The sequence below is a fragment of the Microchirus variegatus genome (assembly GCF_963457635.1).
Source record: "Microchirus variegatus genome assembly, chromosome: 20".
Taxonomy (NCBI): domain Eukaryota; kingdom Metazoa; phylum Chordata; class Actinopteri; order Pleuronectiformes; family Soleidae; genus Microchirus; species Microchirus variegatus.
The window spans coordinates 17,513,322-17,538,967 of record NC_139821.1 but is presented as its reverse complement, the minus strand read 5'-3'; the positions used below and the strand labels follow the sequence as shown (position 1 = coordinate 17,538,967).

At 41.0% G+C, this 25,646-nt stretch overlaps 1 protein-coding gene across 1 annotated transcript in view; it reads right to left on the bottom strand.

Annotated features, from left to right (window-relative positions):
- scube1 (signal peptide, CUB domain, EGF-like 1) overlaps positions 1–25,646 on the bottom strand; it is a gene marked incomplete at both ends in the record, with an annotated part of 184,741 nt that overhangs the window by 74,244 nt on the left and 84,851 nt on the right. The window contains 2 exons of the mRNA XM_083906981.1: positions 2,222–2,338; positions 17,505–17,594. Of these exons, the coding sequence (XP_083763107.1) occupies positions 2,222–2,338; positions 17,505–17,594 (207 nt within the window). The remainder of the gene's footprint in view (positions 1–2,221; positions 2,339–17,504; positions 17,595–25,646) is intronic.

Below are 25,646 nucleotides of genomic sequence, written 5' to 3'. Positions count from 1 at the left end.
ATTCACACACACACACACACACACGCACACACACACACACACACACACACACACACACACACACACACACACACACACACACACACACACACACACACACACACACACACACACAGTATTATACAATATATAAGAGTGCACTCGCATCATACGAGGCTCCCACTATCACATGGCATGGCCTCTACCCTGTTACTATGACAACTCATACAACTCCTTGAACACGTCTGTGACCCCCCCCCCCACACACACACACACACACACACACACACTCCAACACTCCATCGCTCCATCCACAGGAGTGGTCAGAGGGAGGTCTGACCATCAACCAGTGCTGAGGAATGTAGAGCTTCACTATCCTTCACCCAAGAAACATGAGTATATCCACTGTAAATCACACATATCATCATGCAGTATATTTAAGCTATTAATACACTGAGTTAAAATGACCAATATTCGGTAAAGGAAACTAATTATTTGCCAATATTGGAAAGTTAGTCTTTAAAAGTAAAATGGAAAACATGGGCATTTCTAAAACTGGACCTTTTTATGTATTTGCTTGGTTACCACTCACACTATTTACAGGCTTTCAGACGTCTCCTCAGGCCTCTGCTACGTATGACATACAGTATACTGTCATTTCAGAGTTTGAGTATTTGGTACACCCTAGTTTTGGTCTTGGCTTAGTCTCAGTCCTTAAAAGTCTTGTTCTTTTGGTCTCGGTCCCTAAAAGACTTGGTCTTGTCTTGGTTTTAGCACACACTGGTCTTGGTTCATGACTCAGTATTGGTCCCCTTGGACTTGTCTTGTTCTTGTTACAATCTGGTATTGGTCTTATCTCAGTCTTGGTCCCAAAAAGTCTTGGTCTTTTGGTCTCTGTCCCTTAAAAGTCTTAATGATGTCTTGGATTTGGTGCACTCTAGTCTTGGTCTTGGCACAGTCTCTCCCCCTAAAAGTATAGTTCTTGTCTTGGTTGTGGTAGACTGAAGTCTTGGTCTTATCTTAGGCTCTGTCCCTACAAGCATTGGTCCTTTGGTCTCGATCCTGATGGTGTCTTGGTCTTGACTTAGTCTTGATTACTAAAACACTAACCTGCAGATCAGTGTTTGACTCAATGTGAGACCTCAGCATACTACGGTGCAACTGTTTGTTTTGACAAAAGCTAAAACTCTGTAATAACCTGTTCTGCTTTGGGATGTTTAGACCCATGCTTCAGCGACCCTCTCCTCGGATCACAGTCATCAACGTCACTTGCAGGCAATCAGAAGGGGAGAAATGTTCAGTGGAAAAATCAACAAGCAGCAGCAGTGGCAGCACCAGTGACCATGACCAGAGCTCTGTACACTTGAAAGTGAAAAGAATGGTGAGGTCGAGTCTGGCTCTGAATGACTCAGATGCCAGTCATAGCAGAGTCAGGTGGACGTGGCCTTTCCTACACAAAGGGAGCATGAAAAATGCGCCTGTGACCCTTAGAGCAGGCTTCACACAAGTATACCCACGCACTTGTGCACATTACTGGAATCTCTGGTTCTTGCCTCTCATGTACATCTTAAATCCATATGAATCTGCATCTGACCCCAGCACCATTTCCGCTATCACATCACTTACAAATGACATTATATTTACCTGAGATATGAGGAGACAAATTATATCAAAAGCCTTCACCACACTAAATCATTCATTACTCTGACAATTTTTTTTTTTTAGTTTGTTTAGTTGCAGAAAATGTTCCAACCACTTTCTGAATTACTATAATCAATTATAATCAGAATTAAATTATGACCTTCCTTCAACCCAACCTATTGACAGTCTAGTCGTACAGGTTCATCATGCCAGAAATGAATTCCAGAAAAATGATGTTCATTATCAGTGCAATGATATCTTAGAATCTCCTGTAGCATGATTTCAGCAATCAACATAACAACTGTCCACTAATGCCTACAACTCAGTAAGTTTACATGAAAATCTAAATCAAATTTCTCAAAGACAAACTTGCACAGAAATAATTAAAGAAGCCAGTACACAGAAAAATTAGACAACAGCAAGAAAAATGAGGCAAAATTCAAGCCAGTATATTTGTAGGACTGATGAGGAGACATATGTTTATGATATGTCAGCTTAAAGAACTGAATATTGTTAAGTTCCTGGATGACAGGTAAGAATTGGGCCAGGTGGGATGATCAACTCCCCACTAGCAAATAAATAAAGTAAATTGTTTGCTGACCTTTACATGTTTTCCCATCAGGCTGCAGGGTGAATCCCACAGGGCAGCTGCAGCGCACCCCTGTGGCCGTGTCTTTACATGTCCTGTCACAGCCACCATTGTTAACAGCGCAGGTTTCTGCAGTTGGCAGCACAAAGACGGGAAAAAAAGAAAGAGAAGGAGAGGGGTGTTAATGGGTGACCCCTACTTTTGAAATATCTTAAAAATAAAATGACACATTCTGAAGGTGATGTGGGTTGAGACAAAGCTTCATGCATTGGAAGATATTCAAAATACATGTAGCTTTTATCAACACACAGATGAGCAAATTTCATCACAACACCCCAGATTTCATGAGGACAGACAGTTTTATATGGAGATCAATATGATGTTCAGACACAGAGAATCACAATCAGGGTTATTTTCTCATTGACAGTTACACATCAATACAAAACAAAAAAAAACATGGCACTGTGCTGATAAAGGAGGGTGAAGAACTCTTTGGCCCAGAGGTCGGTCCTGTTTCCAAAAGTGAAAAGAAATCAGTTAACACAATTAAAAAGGTAGGGTTAAGTTAAGTAGATGGAAAATAAAGTTAGTGCAAGGTGCTGTGAGTCTAGAATACTCTCAGCTCAATCAGTGTATATATTTTCCTCCAGAAATATGTTCTTGTATGTGGTGCAGACGAGGTTTGCTCGGATTTGTGAATATTGCCTGAGCTGATTCCAAAACAAACACAAGCTCATGGTAACTCTAGCTAACCTGCCTGGCTGCCTGTTGCTTTAGCAAAGCTCCACACACACTTCCCCAGTGAGGCCGATGAAGTGCTGAAGAGGCTGAAATTTGATGTTGACTCATGTTTGTTGAAAGGGATTTCATGAACGTACACATAATAAGGTGGTTTCACTTTGTATCTGTCTTGTTTTTGGTCAGTTATTCATGATAAAATTCTGCATGTTTTCACAAATGGCCACTCAAAACCATAATCCTCAAATTTAGTTTACTAAAATAAATATCTGTTTGGAGCCAGTTTTCTGAGAAAAAACACAACTTTTCTGCAAAACCATTGTAAATTTGTACATTTGCACATTCTGCACAGAAAAACAAGTATTTTGGGCAAAATTCAAACCAGGGGCTGAAGGGCTTGTCGCATCTGCCAAGCAAAAGATCACAGGCCAAACTTCAGAAGATTTGTTATGGTGTTATGAAGACATTCTGGTGTGTTTTGTGCAGAGCTATGAGGAAAAACTGAGATCTTCTCCTAGCTCTAACCAGGAACTTTTAGTGCCTAAACATAACCAAGCCAGTTGACACTACACATTATCTCAGAATCATAGAATCTCTAAAATGTGCCGTGTGTTTCCACAGCATGAGTGACCAGTGAAGAGGATCAGACCAGAAAAAATCACAGACAAGTATGTGGCATCACAAAAGCACATGTGGTCGCAAACATGCAAGGATAGATAGTATGGGGTAATATGCATGAAACCAGGCCTAAGTTAGCTCAGTCTACATGTCGGTATTGTTTGTCATTTCTGTCAAGCAGAAAATGTTTTGATCGGCATGAGTTTATCTGTAATTTTGTCCTTCTGTTAGCAACTTCCTGTCTACAGGTTTTGACTGATTTATCAGATTATTTTGGTATGAATCTACCCAGTGATGACATCTCAAAGAATTACCAAATTTTCAAGAAATGTCTTAAATAATGGGCAAAACTATACATATATATATATATATATATATATATATATATATATATATATATATATCATATTTCTGTCAAAACTAAGTTTCATTCGGATCTGATCAAATTACGGATTTGGTGGCAATTTAAATGTAACATGGTTCAGTTCCATTGAACAAGTTCGGATATATCTCAACGACATCTTAATAGATCACAATTTATTTGGTCATGCTTAATATGTAAGATGGTCATAGATATAAGCAGGACAAGTTCTATATAGATCCAGAAAGTCTTCTGAATCCAGTGCATCAAAATGTACACATTTCGATGGCGGTATGTAAAATGCAGGTGAGTAAGTATTTAAGCCTTGGCTAAGGTCTGCACTGTTGTTGTGCAGATTCAGCTTCTAGGTTTTAAATGAGATTCGAGCCTGCAATGCCTCTCATGGGTTGGTCTCTACAAGTCGTATCTTTGAATATCTCTCACTTTGCAACTCCCAGTCACATACTGTGAAACTCATTGACAACCAGATTATCAGGTTGAAAATCATGTAGTATAAACTTGGCTAAAAACTAACCACATAACCAGGAACTTGTTTTCATCAACTCCATTTCTGCCAAAACTGCCACTAGCTGTTAACACAGAATCATGTTGATATGCATGTCTTTAGTGTGTAAAGAAGTCACATCATTTGGTTAAGAAATGTGGGCTCACACATCCTGCAGACTGGGTTTACAGTTGACATGTAAGAATTCAAACTGCACCATAAAAATTCCCTTCTTACTGGCAGCTTTTCTCAAGAGAACATGTATGAGTGAAAGGGTTATAAACAGGTTCGGACCAACAGACACACACACGTTCACAAAGGTCAAGACATTAGCATAATGCCCATTTAAGAATCAGTGTCACAAACACATCAGATCTAAGTCCCTGTGCATTTGTTTGTGTTCCCTCAAACAACATCAGCCTTACAGTTCCTTCCTTAAATCTGTGTTTCAAGCTTGCATCTGTTTATCTGTCAAAGATTTGCCACATTCTTATAAGGATAGTTGGTGTTTGAAGTGTGGCCATATAAGTTACTGATACATAGTCAGGGCTGATTGCACAAGCCTGCATGCACAGATCATAAACAGGACAGACACCTAAACTCTTTCAAATTCCAAACTCTCTTTACCAGAGAAGTTCCAGGAATGCTTGACATTGTACTACACTGTGCTGTCTCCTCTGCAGTCACTGTCAAGAGTGTATGAACTGTGTTGAGTTCTACATGCCTGCACAGGTGTATAGAGTCAATGTCAGTTAGGCTGGTGTGAGTGTTAAAGGTGTATGCAAGTGGGCTGGATGTGGTGTTTATGGGTCAGAGTGATTTATACGCAGTACAGTGGACCCTATCATTAACTGAGCACAGTGAGCACAGTCCTGCTCAGACCTCCACCCTTTCTCTCCAGGCCACATCTGACCCCAGGGGGCAGGTTGAGGGGGGTACGCCCCACCGGAAGTGATTGATATACTGGACAATCACCCCTCAACCCCCCCTCCGCAAGCGGCGACACCCTCCTTCTATCTATGCATATTTCCACCCTTTCCATTGGTGTGTGTATGTGTGTGTGTGTGAGAGAGAGATGAGTTACCAGGAATGGATTCCAATCACTGCATTTTCTGTTTTTTGGCTGACAAAGCTAAAGCTTGGTTCTGTAGACTATTATAAGCATGACTAATAATTTACTTTAGACCACACATAGTATTTGGATGGAAGGGCTGTCACTTTTTTCTACAAGCCAAATTAAGCCCAATTTATACTCCTGCGTAAAGTGCTCTGCGTAGGCTACGCAGAGTCCTCTGCGTCGTCTCCGGGTGCACGGAATATTTCCGTCACTCCGTCAAGGGACAACGGAGACGGCAAGAGCTGCGATTGGTCCTCAGGACAGGCCGAGCGAAGCTGCTCTGTGCCGGCTCTCAGTGCGCACCGGGCGTCCTGACAGAGGCGGAGCTGGGCACCGCCGACTTCGTCGTTGCCGAACTATAAATACGTCATATCTTAACACACAGCACGTTTAGACTCTAAATGGCCAATTTCTCGCCTCAAATTATCTCAAAACTGTGTTTCGTGACACAGAAAAGTGACAAACGGCCACTGTTTCAACAACAACAGTCTTTCTCCCTGGGACGCCATTGCTCACTGTAGCCAAAAGCACAACAACCTTGTGCAGCAACCCCTACTGATCGGGCGGGAAATTGCAGCGCCTATCCGTCACCACGACGCAGAAGTATAAAGGCTCGAGCGGTCTACGTGGTGACGCAGACGGATAACGCATTACGCAGTCGGAGAAGTATAATGTGGCCTTTAGAAGTAATATACCATGACACACCTTTCCATAAAACAGGTTCCCAAAGACCTATCGCTATATTATCCAAACATTTGCTCTTGTCAGATTTTCTATTCTCATCTGGGTCATGATAATGTGCCATCTTTAAAAAGTGAGTCTCCAGAAGATTTGGGAAACACTGCCTAAATATTCAGATCTAAGGCCAAGCTGCACTCAGAGCGCCCTCACTCTGAGGTCCTATCCACACAGAAACAGAACAAAATATCAATAATCTTTTTCTTTGTGGTTTTGTAAATGATTTCTATAGTACATCTGTAGTACATTATGCCAGGCCTGAATGTGGCGCAACAGCAAGACCGGAGAAGATGTTGAACATATGACAAACAATCTCCAAACACAAGAAGAGGAAGACGATAAGCAAAGAAGATAAGTGACCGCAGATGCAAGAGAGAGAGGTGGCACTATGACATCATCATTTTTCCCAAACTTGTGTCTACACAAAAATGCAAGAGTGGCATCTTCCAATTTTCTCTTTGTATTTTTTGGGAAAGTTAAGGTATTCACCTAGCTTCATTTATGTGTGGAACAGCCCCTGAAAGTGTATGAGGTGGAGAGGATACAGTGTAGGCTAAAGTAGAGGCAAACACCAGACGTTTGTGACAACTAAGCTGGAATTCTCAGTTCCACTATAGGAACTGTGATCCCAGCCAATAGGAGGTAGTGGGCTGTATAGGTAGCATTTTTTCAAAGTGGGCAGCCCATAGCCAAGTGGAAAGAACCCTTTCCATTGCTAATTTTTAATTGGGCACTCTAAATTGACCCCAGCCACTGGGGCCACAACTAGTGTACTCCTAGTGCTGGTCCCAAGCCCAGATAAATGGGAGGGTTTGCGTTAGGGCATCAGCATAACAATCTCTGCCAAATCTCTAAAACTACAGTATATATTTGCCAAAAACTACAGTATGTATATGATTCCCGCCAATTAACTTTCCTATGGTACAAAATGGACCTTTTGTTGTTGTGTCATATAAAATTACAACAAATGTGTATTTGACCTGGAGAAACTGAAAGGCAAAAGTGAAATTGGTAAAATTCATGAGAGGATTTTGAGTTTTAAGAGAGAGGAGACTGAGGCAACTGCATTCAGCTCAGCTCTCAAACACTGAACAAGCTCCTACTGTATGTGCTACAATTGTCAGAGAGTAAAAAGGGGGGGAAGACAAGGAGTATACACACATAGCCGTCACTCTCCTGAGAAGGAATGCTGACTGCTACAAAAACTCTCTCACACACACACTGAAGGAGAAGGACACATGTTCTGATGGAGAGCATGAGAGAGAAAAGTATGAATGCTGTGTAGAATAAATCATCATGACAAGAGATAACTGCTGCTCTGTTTTCAAAAGGTGAGAGGGGCACAATCACTTTTGAGTGCGAGTGTCACCTAAATCAGCATTTGTGGCTTGTAACGTGACATATTAAATGTAAGGTGAAGTTCTTACCCAAAGGCAGAGGAGATACAGTAGTTGGTAAAGTAAAAAAGTGAAAAGTGAGGGACACTTTATAAAACCAGGTTAAGACCAAACGTTGCATCTATTGCTGTTGTGGTGTGTTTAAAGACATCTGATGTTTTAGAGCTGTGACACAGTGAGCTTTAATGCTACCACAAGAACACCTGCAATATGGTGTTTCAATGCCATTATTTAATTTGTTTCATACATTAATGTTTAATGTGTGTGAGCTCAATGAGAGAGATCAGTTTGAGATTAATGGAACATAAACATTGCAGGCTTCAGCAAGATTTATTGTCAGAAATGTAATATACTGCCCATCAGGGCTTTTACTTGAATGTATTATTGCTTTAACCCATTAACGCCTCAAACGCCTGGTAAAAATGCCTGTCAAACCTATGGGTGATTTCAGAAAGGACCTCTAAAACCTGAGGTTCAATGCCTACTAAATGACTGATTTCTCAGCCTCTGTAGCAGAAAGGAACCCAATTCAAAAGTAGTTGAGAGCTTACACCTGTGGCTTTCCTGGGAAATTGAGTTTATTTAGATACACTGTCACAAAAATGTAAAAGTAAAGTGAATAACTATTTACAATTAAAAAACTGTAAGAAAATAAAGTAATATCAACTTGTGTCAGTGCCTTGATTTAGTCCTGACCGACTGTGAAGAACAAGAACAGCATGTAATGACTGTAACAGTCTGCTTCACGTGACGGTGATAGTGCTTACAGCAGTGTGGCATCTGCAGGGAAATTCACTTGAAAACCCTCTGTCGATTACAGTGGTAATTCTCTGTCTGTCTCTAAACCTCGTCGCCTTCAAACATAATTATGTCTTAACCATAGATCCTGGTCGATTGGTTCAGCGCATTCAAAGTTATCAGCAATGATGTCATAGAAGCCGAGAAACTCCTCAAAATCACTGCCTTCAGAAATCTCTTCGCTGTCAAAGTCCTCCATGTTTGCTTGAATAAATTTCAAAACAATGTCAATGTTCGTCAATGGTAGAATTAAGCAGCCGCGCTCCCTGCTTTAATGGTAGAAATGCGGCAATGCTTTCCCGGTGTCAATGGCTTAATATAAAAAATATATATTTGTACCGTTAGAATAACCCTTTCATGTATAGGCAAGGGTCTTGCTTTTCAGGGGTCGCATCTTGAACCACTATTCGACAGTAGCTCAGTGGTAGTTTCAAATCAAAGTTTGTGGGATCAATTCCTGATATGGCGTCAACAGGGGGGCTTTTATTGTGAAAAATGCTTACGTTGTATCGATGTGTGACTTCTTGTCCCACATATTTTCTATAGTAGCAACGAACTGACAGAACAATGACAGAGCCGGTAGGAGAATGGAAGAGTGGAGAGAGTTCTGAATGAGCATTTACATCCTTTTTGGTACGTGACGGCCACCGTCATTTCCTGACACACCTGGGAAAGGGAAGAGTTACCAGAGGAGTCCTTCATGTGTTGTAACCTGCTGTAACCTTGCCAGCCTGCATCTAAATCTAGAGTCTGGAAAAGAAGTAGCCAATTCCCATTTGCAAGTGGCATGATCGATGGATGTAGATTGAAAAGCCTCTATATATAATTGGATAGACCTACATTCAACCAGACCAATGATCTGGATGAAAATGCATGAACAAACAAGTTTACTAGGAGCGATGGCGACCTAATGTAATAATAATGTAATATAGTATTGTGTCTCACAACCCGACAACTCCCAACTTATGGAAGTTGGTTAAAATAGAAGCAACAGCCGAATGGAAAGACAGCTAAAGACAAGCAGATACTCGTTACTGTCTCGTGCATTTGCCCTTTTAATAGTGATGCACCAAATACAGGCGCACCCACTTTTAGAGGGAAGGACAAAGGGATGTTACACCCAAAACACAACCATGAATAATTCAGACCATAAATCCAACCCCTTTGTGCCTTGCACATCACTTTGTGCGAAGACCACACGTGTCAAACTCAAGGCCTGGGGGCCAGATGTGGCCCGCCATGTCATTTTATGTGGCCCGTGAGTTATTGTGATTAATTGGTCTTAAAAATCTGTGTTAAAATAGGTCTATGCTGCGTTAAAGCGTGCGTTGACCATAAACTACATTTACCGCCACTAGATCGCAGTGTATCATCGCATCATGCGACGAGTGAAATTGAGATTGAGACTGTGATCACAGGAGAATGTGTTCACAAAAGCCACAAGCAAAAAGGATGTGGCAGTGAAAGCTAGCTTTATTGTCAGATACAGACTTTTAAAACTGTTAGTTTGTCAAGAAACACCATCACGGAGCAGGTTACATCTATAATGCATCATATTTGTAACTTGAACAACTAATTAATACAGAAAGTTATTTAGCAATATGTCACGGAGTAGTTACCTTTATTTTACATTATATGTGGTTAAATTTAGTTACAATTATTCTGTATGACAGTTACATCTGGCCCTTTGAGGGTAACCATTATGCTGATGTGGCCCTCAGTGAAAATTAGTTTGACACCCCTGGCCTAGACTATGCCCTGTGTAACTGGAGTTGGATACTCTTATGGTGTTTTTTCCCTATACAGTTGTAGCACGGCATGGTTCAAACGTTACCATTTCCAGTATTTTTTTTTTTTTTTTTTTTCTTAAATTAAAGTACCAGTTCCTAGTAATTGTTTAGTCACTGGAAGAGTCATGAGTGTGTCTGAAAACATGTGTGAATCTCCAACACTGAGCAAGGACATTTCTAAAATATTAATATTTAGCATAGGAGTCAGGTGTATTTAGTGACAGCACTGCCGAAAACTGGTGAACAAGAGCCACATCACAAACCATTCTGCCATCTATTTTAATTCAGCGACTATGTCAGACGGAGGATGCACTCTGGTCATGCAGGAAGCACTGAACAAATCTTTTTAATCAGTACACCAAAATGAACTGCTTTGCTTGTCATTAGTTTGTGATTGTGTCACATATAAAACAATGTCACAGCAATTTTGTGCAGCTATGGTATAGCGAAGGCGCTACTATAGTAGAGGGAAACAACCCAAACTGTGTGGAGCAGAACTGAGCCACAACAGTATAGGGGAAAGTGCTATAAATACACTTGAATCAGAGACATTAGACGAGGGCTTCTCAATCCTGGTCCATTGGACCCACTGGCCTGCATGTGTTAAATGCTTCCCAGCTCGAACACTTCTGATTCAAATTAATGGGTCGAGTTCAGGCTTTTGCAGTGATTGATCACAACAATTGTGTGTGTTTTAACAATTTTAATGCTGTTACATGGTGTTTTAGCACTGCTATAAGGAAATCCAATGACTGAATACCACTTAAAACTGGGTCCACTATAATATTTCTACCACAATGTTGAGAATCTATCAATATAGATGTTGGTTTGATGTAGTCTTTTACATCTTTTAAACAACTTAATCAGCTGTTAATTAACTATTTGCATTGATGCTTTTACCACCTAGCTATAACCAGCCATTTCAAAATATTTTTTTTGCAGCTCTCACTTACGTCCTTGTCATATGACGGACATCTCTCTTCACATTGTGTTGCCTTTGTTTAAAAATGTTCAGGGGACAAATCCTGATTTATTTTGATTACGTTGTTTGTTCAAGAATGATATCTTTGCCTGAACCAGATGTATAGAAATTGTTTGGTTATTAAGAAAGGGAACATTGTATCAGACTTAATGAGCTGCTTTTCTTGTTGCCATTTCTTCCCAGAGAACTATCATTACACAATTATGAGTGTCTATACTGTTGGATGCTATGTGCTCATCTTTATATCTTGTTTTGTTGGTGTCTTGGGGGATGGGTAGCTCAGTGGTAGAGCAAGCTGTCTTTCACCAGAAATGTTGTGGCTTTGATTCCCAGCTCTGCTTGACTACATGCTGATGTGTCTTTGGACAATACATTTAAACCCATGTTGGTCCCAGCAGGGTGTAAATGATGTGAGTGAAAATGTGCTGCATTGCAGTGTGAGTAAATGGATGAATGGCAAAACTGTAGCCTAAAACAGATTTGAATGGTCATCAAGACCAGACAAGTGACATATAAATATTTACTTAAATAAAGACAAGAAGAATTTATTAAATGGGAATGTGTGTCTATGAAAATGGGTTGTTGATTAAATGGCAATGGCAACCTTTTCTAAGCCCTGCTTTGTGTGCTTAAAGTTGACCACAGGTTATTCAATGTTCCTCGGCACGGTCCCTCATTTATACTAGTCACCGCAGGCTAATAAAAACACCATTACATTTATCTATGCACATGTAAATACTGACATCATTTTGTTTCTGAATATATGTGCAGGACAAAACACAATTGAAAATGCAGTGTAATTGCGTAAGCACTCCAGAAACACACACGTCCTCTGATCTGATGCACACCTTTTCATGAGAGCTTCGGCTGCACTTCCATTTGTCTTGATGCTCTCTGCACTGTGCAATGGTAGTGGGTTCAGAGCCATGTTGGAGGAAGCAGACAAACTGATAACAGTGTCAAATCTAGCATACTGATGCTGTTCATGCCATGCCAGTGCAGCACAGTCCTGACATAAAGCCATTTGCGAAATCAAAGGGCAATTGTCATCAAAGCAATCGTCATCAAAGCTTTGATGACCATAGCTAGAGTGCTGGTGCTAATCACGTCATCATTCGTCTGGTTCTGGTGTATATTTTCCCCCTGTAGGTCTTCATTGTGCTGAATTTTTATGTTTACTCAGTAACGGATAGGATTTATAATGGTCAATACGTACTCAAGTAAAATACATTTTGATTTTAAATTGTACTTAAAAAATACAAAATACACAAAAAAGTATTCAATACAGTAACTTCCCCATGGATGCCACCAGTACACTGCCGTCGGAACCAGCCTGAATTTGGAGATGGAGACTTAAACAGGTACAGACTTTATTCTGTGAGCCTTTTGTTAAGTGGCTAAAATGTGTCCCCATTGGTAGTCATGTTTTATCTGAGGGCAAGTGTCTCATATGCTGGTTTCTGGCTATAATTATTATTCTCAGGTCGAGCCGATATATTTCCTGCCACTATCCTGCCGGGCCCTTGATCAAGCATTTGTGTTTTTTCTCCCTTATCATGTTTGCGTGGTATGTTATAAGATGTCATATTGTGTAAAGGTGTAAAAACCTGCAGTCATGAACACATCATTTAAAAACCAGGAAGCGTATGGTCATTAGCAACATATGCGTTCAACCCACGGAAGTTGCTCAGGGAATGCAACTCATCCAGGATGACACATCAATGCGCACTGTGGCAAGAAGGTTTGCAGTGTCGAGAAAACTGACAGCGTCAAGAACATGGAGGAGATACCAGGAGACAGGCCAGTACACCAGGAGATGTGGAGGTGGCCGCAGGAGGACAACCTAGCAGCAGGACCGCTATCTGCTCCTTTGTGCAAGGAGGAACAGGAGGAGCACTGCGAGAGCCCTAAAAAGTGACCTATAGCAGGTCACAAATGTGCATGTTTTTGCTCAAACTGTCAGAATCAGACTCCATGAGGGTGAGGACCCAACGTCCACACGTGGAGCCTGTGCTCACAGCCCAAACAGCACTGACATTTGCCAGAGAACACCAGGATTGGCAGATTTGCCATTGGTGCCCTGTGCTCTTCATGGATGAGAGCAGGTTCACACTGAGCACATGACAGATGTGACAGAGTCTGGAGATGCCTTGGAGAACTTTCTGCTGCCTGCAACATCCTTCAGCATGACTGGTTTGGCGGTGGGTCAGTGATGGTCTGGGGAGGCATATCCATGGAGGGCTTCACAGACCTCCATGTGCTAGCCAGAGGTACTCTGACTTCGATTAGGCACTAGGATGAGATCCTCAGACCCACTGTCAAACCATATGCTGTTGCAGTGGGCCCTGGGTACCTTCTGGTGCATGACAATGCTCGGCCTCATTTGGCTGGAGTGTGTCAGCAGTTCCTGCATGATGAAGGCATTGATGCTATGGACTGGCCTGCCCATTCCCCAGACCTGAACCCAACCAAGCACCTCTGGAACATCGTGTCTCGTTCCATCCACATCGCACCATAGACTGTCCAGGAGTTGACTGATGCCCTGATCCAGGGAGGAGATCCCTCAGGAGAACATCTGTCTTCTCATCAGGAGCATGTCCAGCCGTTGTAGGGAGTGCATACAGGCACGTGGAGACCAGACACACTGCCGAGACTCATTTTGAATTTTCTTGAAGAATTTCGACAGAAGTTGGGTCAGCCTGTGATCTGATTTCCCACTTTTATTTTGAGTATGATTCTGAATTCTGAATCTAATTATTTAGATTTCCATGATCATTCTTATGTTATTTTGTTCTCAACGCATTCCACTATGCAATAAATATAGATTTTCAACTGGAATATTTCATTCATGGAGATCTAGGATGTGTTATTTAAGTGTTACCTTTATTTTTTTGAGCAGTGTATAAGTACCTTATACAAGCACATTATAAAACTATTCTGACTTATCTCTTGACCAACAGAGTTCAGCGAATGAGGCAAATAGTTATTTGTGAATTTGGGCTATACAAATAAAGTTTGGTTGGTTGGTTGGTATCCATGTGCATATTTTAACTGACATGAGTTTTTATCCATGACAGTTAATTCCAAATTCAATGACAATGCTGAGTTTGGATTGTGTATTGAAAACACAGTGGTTATAACACAGGCCTATTTACAGCAGATAATATATTCACAGATTAAATTAGATGCAGTGAACCAAGTGTTGAGAGTCTAGGTGAATCCAACATGTTAAACTCTCAATCATTTTAAACTCTCAAGAATGTTTTTGTTTTCAACACTACCAACTGTGCAATATTTCCACTCTTGATTTGCTTTTCTTTTCTTTGATTTATGTATTAATGCATGTCTTCTGATTCTTTTTGTTGGTTCTTGGGAGAACAGCAAAGTAAGCACTAATTGTACCATTGATCCTGTGTTTTTACAGTGTAAAAGATAATACACTTCTTGAATCTTCCATAAGATTTTCAAATCCAGCACAGTCTGTGCTCAGTAGAGTTTAGGCAACTTCAGCAGAGGTTTACCTGAGTGAACTTTCAATTTAGTTAATATTTTGTATTCTTTTAGGAGATTACTTTTGAGGTGGAATCAAAACAGTCAGAATCCTGGAGAAAGTTGCCGTAAAGTGAAATAAAGGGGTTGGACTGTGTGGTACGTTCAAACTATAAAGCAGATCTGCAATGTCTCTTAAAAATGTTTCTGTGGGTGACACTGATATTGTTGTGGAAATGTCTGGTTTAAATGTACCCCTCTGTACTGAGATTTATAAATTAAATTCCCAACATGGGTCCCAGCAAAGTCAACATGATGCATAATCCACCACAGGTTACAAGTGTAACCTAAGGACAGACAACATGCTGGTACAATGGGGGGAATCGGGGGTTCATCCAATGGGGAGATACTAAGAGAGTAGAAAGAAAAGGGATGAAACCAAAATGTATCCTCTTATTCCAAGCCGCTCTGGCCAGAGGCAACTGAGCTATTGTATGTCTGGAATATAATGGTATAATTATTTTCAAGTAGCAATACTCACAAGGAATTCAGATTTACCTCAAAAGAAAGGTGACATTCAGGAGTGAGACCGCAGAGGATTAGTATTAGTTCTGGAAGTGCATGTTTTACTAAATTATCCTTTTTATCATGTGTGAGCCACAGCAAAATCATTTAATTTACAATTTCAATACTAAAGAGAAATATTTAGCATGGCAAAATATATCAGAAAGCAATTTGTTTTTATCTTCTTTTAAGTTACATATCAAATATTTGAGTCTACAGATTTACGTTGTATAAGAGTACAATGAACATAATAGATAGGTTTGACTAGCAGTTCATTGCATATGGACTAAGGTGACATTTTAAAACACACTGTTTCAGCTCCAGGGGCATTCCATGGGAAATATTGGAAATGTTGGATAATTTAAAGAAACTGTCATATACAAACATAAACATTCTGTTTTGTCATAAGCAGACATGCATGCAAAATTATACAATTAAAAAACATGATGCAGATTAATTTATGAGTAAAATTTTATCAGTGCTTAATTCTTTCATTGACCAAGCCATTCTTTCATTAAACAGCAAAAACATGAATGTTGAGTAATTATTCCTTACAGTGCTATGTGCCTGTTATTAAAGAATAACATTGATGTTCAATTGTATTAGCCAAAGATTATGCTACATTACATTATTTACCAACTATATATGTTCACAACATTACATTTTGAAATTTTTCTGTCTATTCTTGTTAATTCCCATAAATTCCTGTTAATTTTCATGGAATGTTTCCAATTTCAAAAATTCATGGAATTTTCACAGTTTTGCAACCCTACTCCAGATGTGCCTACTGTCAACACTTCCTGTTCTTGCTTCCCAAACCTGAAATGTTTGTCCAGATGAAGATAATTCCCTCCACCGAGGAGGTTATGTTTGTTTGTCTGTGAGCAGCATTACGCAAAAGTAAAGGACAGATTTTACGATTGCTGTGGTTTTCTGAAAACCAAATTCTAAAGAATATTATGTAAGACGTTCCTTCTCTGCCTGCACACACACAAACATGACAACATTTATTTATTATTACTCTTACAATGAATCACTTGTTGCAGCTAATAGTTGAGTTGGCAGATTTCCATGTGTTGCTTTGCAGATGCTTTGGTGTTGGGACTGTCCAGTCCGGTGGACGGTTTAGCTTGTGTCCTCCATTTTCACCACAAAACAAGATACCATCATTGTTTACTTTGCAGTATCCAAGGGGGCTTTAAATATGGATCTAAGGTCAACCTACTCTCAGAGCGCCCTCTGCTGGACCATGCAGTAGTTACTTCAGTCAGTCTGATGCACTTATATTTGAACAGGTTTTTAAGGTTTGAATTAGAGATTTTCCTATGAGTATAGATGAATCCTATGTATGAACACCTCTGACACAGAGCAGAATGCTCATCTGGAAACAGATAATTTCTGTTAGAAAATTATGACAATATAGTTGCATACATTTCATCTAAGTCTGGCCAAAGTCTCCAGGAGTTCCTGCGACTCCTGCAGCTCCAGGAAAATAGTACACTCAGAAGACCATTGCTTGCAATTACCCAAAGGGACAGTCACTGATGTGCATTACATGTAAAAAAAAAACAATAAAAAAAACTTAATGTAAGTTATGTAAGGTCTTCAACATCAACAACAAATAGTTATTTGTTCACAGACTGATTTACCTCAACCATAACCAACTATGACTGGGATGGGGGAAACCACGGAACTGTAACTACTGTGGACTATTTTTTTTTGAGAATACTCTACCAAGTTTACACTTTGATAGTGTAGTTCTAAAAGTGTGTGGAAAGTTGGGATATTGACTATTATAGGGGTATAACTAGTAAGGTAACTATGCTGTGATAAAAGGTGATGAAAAATATGGAACTGGAGCACAAAACATCTGGAGTAAGGTGTAACTGGAAAAGTAAAAGTTAGTTAATGAGAAAAACCTCATCCAGCAATCCAGAAATGTCAGTAAATAAAGTTGTGGAGGAAAAGTTTAAATGGAAATAGCGACCTCTTTCACTCAATTGTCATCATGTTTGGTAGTTGTAACAAAACTGACTGTGGGAGTAGACACAGTGGGCACCAAAGGTTTACAAAAAGAGAAAAAAAATCAACAAAATAAAGACAGAGAGAGGAGGACAGGGAAGAACGGAGAGGAGTAGTTTCGGGGATACAAGCACAAGCGCCATGGCAACACATAGAAAGAGGAAGAAAAGAGTTACCCATAAGTAGCCGCCGTTTCACCCGCTTGTCCACATCAGCTACTGACGTGGCATTGAACTCAGAGCTCTCAATTGCAGCCTCATCTTTCTCTAAAACACAAGTGACAAGGGGACAAACAGTGAGCAGCAGGTTAATGAGAAGCCCAAATGACCAGACCTTCAGCCCCTCTTGGCGTTTGAGCAAAAAAAAAAAAAAAAAAAAAGCCAAGAAGCAAAAGCGATGAAGAAGAGCCAAAATCCCTGTTAGAGTGTTAATCCCCCAAACAAATGATTAAATCTCCCAGGAGAATTCAAATGAACAAAACAAAATTAATGAAAATGATCAGTATCGGTGTGTAGCTCACAATATGAAGCAGTTGGTAGGCAGGTGGGGTAGGGGAGGGGAGAATGTTAAGGGCTTACATATGGAAAAGGGGGGGGGGGGGGGTGATAGAGGTATGGGGGTTTGGAGAGATAGAGTAAGGTTGGGTGAACATTTAGGGAATTGGTTTTAGTTCTGGTGCTGACATTGCTGTTGTCGCCGATGGAGTTTCTGTCTTCCATATTAAAACAGCTGCACTTTGTCAGCAATTATTTTCACACACAGGATGAATTTGGAAGACAAGGAAAAGAGAGGAAGGACAGCGTACATCTCCGTCACTTTCAAGACACTCCGCCTTAAATGTGGGCACAACAACAAATGCAGAGGGAAAGGAAGTGATGACAGCGGAACAAGGAGAGCAGAGAGGGGTAATGGCAAGTTGACTGGAGAAGATATTGATGGGAACAGAAAGGAGGGAAAGGTAGAGAGAGAAGAGGAGAGAGGGGGGACTAAAGACGCAAATTAGAGGCACAATGGGAGGGGAAAGGAGGGCTGCACATAGTGAGGGTTTGGGGGGGGGGTTGGGGGTCATGCAGAGACATATAGAAAAAAAAGCAGGGGGTATAGGGAGGTATAGTCTGGGGGCAGCGCTGGTTGCCTGGTTTGTCTATGGAACACATCCCATGTGCATGGCGTTAACTAATTCAACACTGGAAAAACCACAATCCCAAAGCTGTGTAAGGCAGGAAGAGGGTGAGTTGGCTGTTAGGACAGCATTATGTGTGTGTGGTGTCGGGGACCAGGGCGAAGGCGGTGCATTTGGGCCAGGCAGAGAGGGAGGCAGTGGTCTTTTCTCAAGGCTTCAGTCATTAGGACCTGAAAGAGCATCTCTCTGTGAATGAATAATGCCACTCGCCTTTGATGTACACACTCTAGTGGGGCAGTGGGGGTATTGGGGGGAGTTTGGATATTGGGGTAATTAACATCCCTTCCATTCCTTAGACCTGGCTCCCCACCATTCGCTCTCTGTTTCTCTCTCTGTCACTCTCCTCTCAAATTGGACGACTCTATCTGAAGTGCATTCGGGAATGAATGGAGGTTTTCTAGTTTTAACTGCTGTGTATTAGCTGAGCACTGGTGCTAGAGTGCACAGGCAGACACACACACACACATACACATAGACAAGTAAGCATATGCTTGCTTGAGCGTGTGAAAAAAAACATGTCAAATGGTGAGATAAAATGTTTGTGTGTGTGGGGTGGTGGGGGGTCAGACCTACACAGGACAGCAGCAGGGTTTGGTGGGGGTGAGGAGACGGGGGTGGGAGTTAAACTGCTCTGCACTACTACAGCAGCTATGATGACAATGGCAAAAAAAAAGGATAAATAAATAATAAAATAAAGGAGATGCACTGGGAGGAAAGAGAAGGGCCAGGGTTTCTATAAAATAATGACAAAGACAATAAGAATGGTTATTAATCTAAAAAAAAGGAAAACTGAGAAAGAGCGAGAGAGGGGAGAGAGAGAGATGAAACCATACATATGCAGTGCAGGCTCTCCCATGCAACTAGGCAGACAGACAGATTAGTGACAGAGGCAGTGGTAGACACAGACACATGCAGCAGAAAAATGACATGCTGTGAGAGTATAGGGCTGAGCAATAAATCAGTTTATATTATAACGTGGTCTGTCTACAATATTATATCCTTAATATGACACATTCTACCATTAACCAAACTGGAAAATGAATTAGAAACAAAATTACTATATTACTTGTAGACGAAAGAAAATATGTATGTAAGTGCTTTTCAATTTGCTCCTGGAACAAGTGAATGTCCCCATGTCAATAATCTAATGTAATCTAATCTACTACAACATATTGTTGCCCACCCCTATGTAAGAGTGATGACAGATGAGCGGTGCCCTTGCATGATGGAGGAGAGTGGAGGAGGAGCAGAGGCTGGTGTGATGGGGGGGGGGGGGGGGGGGGTTGGGCGATGATGATGATGATGATGGCATGGGGGTAATTTCTCATGACATTGGCAGGTTTTTTTCAGTGAGTCAGCTTTATTTCATTTGAGGTGGAGGATGAGGAGGTGGTGAGAGAGCTGAAGGAGGAGGAGGTTAGGTTTTTGCTTTTGTGGGCGCTTCACCCAAGATCAGGCTGCAATTGAGATGTCTGCTTTAAACCACAGAGTTTACCGCGCCCCACCCCACAATACACACACACACACATACACACATGCACAGTCATTCTCTCCTCTCGCACTGAGGATTTTAGCCTTATCTCCACCTGATTGATTGTTGATTGATTGAACGATTGTCAGACAAGACAGGCAATCAGGTACTATCACCAGAAAGCAGGAGGAGGAGGAGAAGGAAGGAAGGAAGGGCAATGTTGTTCAGAGCAAGGGAGGAGGTGGGGAGGTAAGGTAAATGCCCACAGAGTAGTTGGGGAGTCTTGAACACCACAGACGCAGGGGTTCTTTTTCTCTTTGAAGAGAGGGAGAAAGAGAGAGAGACATTTGGGAAAGAGGGAGAGTAGGAATCCTGCTCTCGCTCTCATTTGTGTTCCTCTTCACCGCTTTGTCCCGATGGTGTCTTTCATTTCGTCAGAGCAGCTGCAAAGAAAATGGGTTATTACCAATAAAAAATGGTGTGTGTCTGAGAGGGAGAGAGAGAGATGGAGAGAGAGAGAAAGAGAAGTGTTTTCCAGTGTTTGCATACAGCAGGAAGCCCATTGAAATGTGTGTGCATGTGTCATCCGGTGGTTTAATATCAGCAGGTTACACGTTACAAAGTATTTACAGTGTACATTTACAATGGTATAGGTCACATTTATAAGTTCCTTTTTCCATTTGTTTAATTGGTCATACTTTCTGCACTCAGTGTCTGTAGAGCGCCACTACAAATGTATGCATTATATGAATATGTATATGATCAGTCTAGTGTTCTATGCATACATGCTGTATCTCACATTCAGTAGCTGTGATTTCTCACCGGGAGTTTCCATTTATTCTTTGTGCATTGGGATTGTGCATGTTTGGGTACCTGTGGATCTCCTCACATAACCTCATGTGAGTTTCGATAGCCGTGTTTCCATCGAGTGGAACGGTTCAGTTTAGTACAGTACGGTATGTGTTTTTTTGTGTTTAGTAAGAGTACCAAAATATCAGCCCCAACTGTTCCATTCTGCCCTTCCCTTAGGGTACCTGAGTAAAATGGTGTGGTACAGTTAGGGAAGAGCTTGACTGACTCCACCCACAGCAGTCAGCTGATTGGGAGACAAAAAATGACACCTTTGTGATCAGCGTCAATTGATTTTTCGATGCTAATCTACAAACATGTAATGTTTATTTGTAACATCAGCGACAAAATTATATCCTAAACAAATTTATACTTGGTGTCTCAAAAGTAATATAATATCGCCACGCAAAATATTGCAATATTTCATTGTATCAATATTTCCCCCCCACCCCGAGTAGATGTCCCATTGAAGTCGAGGCAAACGCATGCAGTCTATTCTCATACAGAGCTTGTTGAGACAGTCACAAACTGGGCAGAAATAGTAGAGTTGCTGTCACATTCAATGTTGTGGTTCGCTGGGTATCTTGCTGACACTGTCATCTGGCACAGCCCACAAACCACACACAAAGTAAAGGTACTGCATAAAACCAAACTGTACCATGAAGGAAACCTTGTCTTTCTTGTTTCTTTTCACCAAAACAAGAGCTTGAGTTTGTGTCTCGAAAAGACTGGAAAGTGTTGTGCTCCAGGGAGCATGTGCTGTTACAGTGTATGGTCAGCACGTTCTGGAATGAGGAGGTACATTTAAGTAGTGCAGACCTCTGCGGACACATGGACACAGAGAGTATGACCCAGGGCTAATGTTTACACTGCTGTATTACAAATTAAGCAGAACTTGTGAAGTCCCATGGATCAAAGAAGTCCATTATCTTGTGACCTGCCCTCTAGCAACAGTGGAGTCCAAAATAAAAATAAAAAAAACACACACACACACAGAATAAACAATTCAGTGACCAGTGATTCCAAACTGTGACCTTCAGTAGCTGCTGCTCACTGCCATGAACACAAATCGTGAACTTTTGCTAAATAGAGCTAAATAACATGGCTCCAGACTGTGGTTTGGTCTCAGTTCGTTGTTATGCTAAATTTTGCTGACAATCAGATATCAACATCCAATCTCAACTGCTGGTTTCTGCAATAGAATTGGATTCTGTCCTTATCCCTGAATAACCAGACTCCAGCTATTGTAGAAAAAAGGTCACAGAGGTTCCTTTATAGTTATATTCATATACTGTATCTGACCCACACATCAAAACTCATTGCTGTCATCTGTCTCCATAAGCCAAACTGAAAACCTCAGTCTTATTAAATACTGAATATCAGTTAGTACTTAACATGTAGGATAACCTCTTAATTTCAACATAACTACTGTGTTGTCTTTATTGATAAGTTGTGCACACATGTGTCTGCTTGAACATAAAATAGTGTATTCATATTATTTAGAAATGAGCCCTTAGAAAAGTCCAATGATAAATGGGGAAATGTCTGCATTTTCACTCATTACAAGGGACTTAATGGACTCATTTTGTTTTTATCTCTTATTTTCTTAATTTGCTATTGATGATTTGTATTCAGTCCATCTGTATTGACCTCTGCTTCAACAAGTTGAATGAATTGTCCATGAATGTAAGATGGATTTGGTGATCACATTGACATTATAATATGGTGTAGTAGTGGTTAGTACTCTTGTCTTTGCAGCAAGAAGACCAGGGTTCGCAAACCTGGTTGGAACACACCTTTCTGCATGGAGTTTGCATGTTCTCCCTGTGTGGCTGCATGCATGGGTTTTCCCTGGTTTCTTCCCACAGTCCAAGAACATGCAATATGGTGATTAAGTAAATTGGACACTCTAAATTGACCGTAGTTGTGAGTGTGTTTAAATGTTAAGGATCACAGAAGTTTGAAATTGTGTATACTATCTTCCTAACTTTAGTGTCACAGTTTAATGCAAGAGTGTGCTCCATATGCTTACCCAGCTGTTCCAGTTCTTGATGGAAATAATAAACCCAAAGTTATACTTATTTTGTGAGAGTGGATGGTTGTTTGTCTCTATATGTCACCTCTGATGGACTGGCGATCTGTCCACACTCTTAGAAATAAGGGTTCCAAAAGGGTCCTTCTACAAGGGCTGAGGTTCTACCTGGAACCATTTGCTTCTGAAAAACCCTTTCCCGAAGAAAGGGTTTTTCAAGGGTTCTCAGTAACACTAATGGTTCCAGTAAGAACCATTTTGATCCAGAGAACCCTTTATAACCCCTTTCCTGAATAAAGGGTTTTAAAGGGGTTCTTGGTGGAACCCTCCAAAAGGGTTCCAGGTGGGACCTTTATAAAAAGGTTCTACCTGGTGCCAAAAAGGGTTCTCCTATGAGGACAGGTCGAAGAACCTTATATGGTTCTACTTAAACTTTTATTTCTAAGAGTGCAGGGTGTACCTCACCTACCCCATCTATGTAAGCTGAGAGGGGCACACCACCCCCTGTGACCCTCATGTGGAGGATAAAGTGATTGAAGATGGATGGATGGATGGATGGATGGATACCCTTGTTTGAAACCTTGACACTAGAGTAGGAAGTTAGGAAGATATTCACAAATTTGAACATCTACGATCCATCAGATTTAAACAAAACATTGTTGAAATGCATGCAAGACAGGTTTTGAATGTAGAAAATAAGCTACAACCTCATTTTCACCAAGAGCTGGAGAAACTATACAGCACAGGGACCATGTATTATCATGTACAGTACCACTGTGACATTTACAGAATGGAAGACAGTTCTTTTTGATGAAAATTAGGTTGTTGCTTGTTGTCTACATCACTATGATTCCAAATGCACCATCCAATGCACACCACTGATTAAAGTTAAATTAATAATCGTACAATCAGGATTGTTCTACATTCAAGCCAATATGGTGATTTAAGTTGGCAAACTACACATTTATACAATTCAAGACAATATTTACTACAAATTACAAAATTGTGCACACAAGTTATCAATAACTCTGCTGCATGGACGGCACCAATATACTTAGTGTGACTCAAAGTGACTGAAGAGGTGTATAAATAGTTTCTGGAACCAGACTGTTACCTTAATATCAACAGGAAGGAGGTGAGGGAGGAAAAAAATGTCTAGTGAATAACTCCACTTACCTGGAACACCTCATTCACACTCTACTCATTAGAGAACTAGCAGGATGACAGTGTTTGAGAGTCAGGGCTGCCTCTCTTGACAGTCATGTGGACAAATGATCTGTTTTGGCAGAGAAAGCTGTCTGCTGCCGCTGCCTGGGCTCAAACTGACATGATGAATGTGTTTTCAGAGTGGGAGAAGTGTCAGACATTTGTTCACCACCAGCCAGCTCAGACATTTCCTGCTGTACCGAACATATTACTGCCCAGTCACTGGCCCTGACACTCAACCAACCAGCTAAATGTCTCTTTGCAGATTTTCAGACCAACCCAATTGTGATTTTCCCTTCCAGCACCCACATTATTGGAACTAGTCAATGCAACTGTGTATTGGATACTGGGAGATCATTAGAACACAGCCTTGATGAACACTAATGCCATGTTCCAGACAACTTTGGAAATGTATGTAAGTCTAATGAGAAGATGGTTAGTTTTTGTAAAGCGTGTACATAATAAGCAGGAAATAACATTTGTGTGATTAACATAACAGCACCTGGGAATTTAAAAGTTATAGTACATAATTTGTTTCCAATCCACTATTTTGAACCTATATCCTGTCTGGAGGAAAAAAATCTGGTGCCAGGAAAAAACATGACTGATTATTTCATTGAGACTAACAGGACGGAGTCCACACAGTGGAGCAGTGGCGAGGACTGTTGCCTTGCAGCAAAAAGACCAGAGTTTGCCCCTCACAAGGGCCTTTCTGCATGAAGTTTGCCTGTTCTCCACATATGTGCCTGTGTTTTCTTCGGGATCTATGGTTTCTTCCCACAGACCAAACACATGCAAAGATTAATTGGACACTCTAGATAAGTGTGAAAGTGAGAATGAATGGCTGTGTCTGTGTGTTTGCCCTGGAATGGCACCTGTGGTGACCTGCGTAGGGTCTACCCCACCTTTCGCCCCATGTCAGCTGGGATTGGCTCCAGCTCCCTGGAACCCACATATGGAGGATAAAGCAGTAGACAGTGAATAAATGAATGGATCAACATTGGCATACCTGTCATTAAGGCCCCGTTCAGACCTGGGGTCCGTTTCACAAAGCAGGTTCACCAAACTCTGAGTCTAACCCTGAACTCTGAGTTGATCTACTCTGAGATAGGAAACTCTGAGTTTTCGGTTCCACAACAGCTAATTTGAGTTAGTCTGTTCAACTCGGAGTAGTTTCACCTGAAGTTAAGCACGTGCACCACAAGTATAAAAAGACAGCATCAATGGAGCCCTGTTTTGACGAGTCACCATGGGAACAGGGAAGCGGAGGGCTACGTTCTTCACCCCACTGGAGTTGAAAATATTAATGCGCTCATACGGTGAGTTTGAGCATGTTTTTAGAAGGAAGTGTAACACCGCGGCAGCAGCAAAACTGTGGGAGAATATTGTTGCTCGGGTCAATGTGTAAGTTTAAATGTCGTCCTTTGCACAATCACAATAATATTACAGGGGGAAACTGCTTGAGTGGTGACCTATTAATTAATTTCATTTAGGTGTAATCCCGTGGGGGAGAAGCGCACTTGGCAGCAGTTTAAGATGAAACATAAAAACATTGTTCAAACAGGTAAAACCTCGGC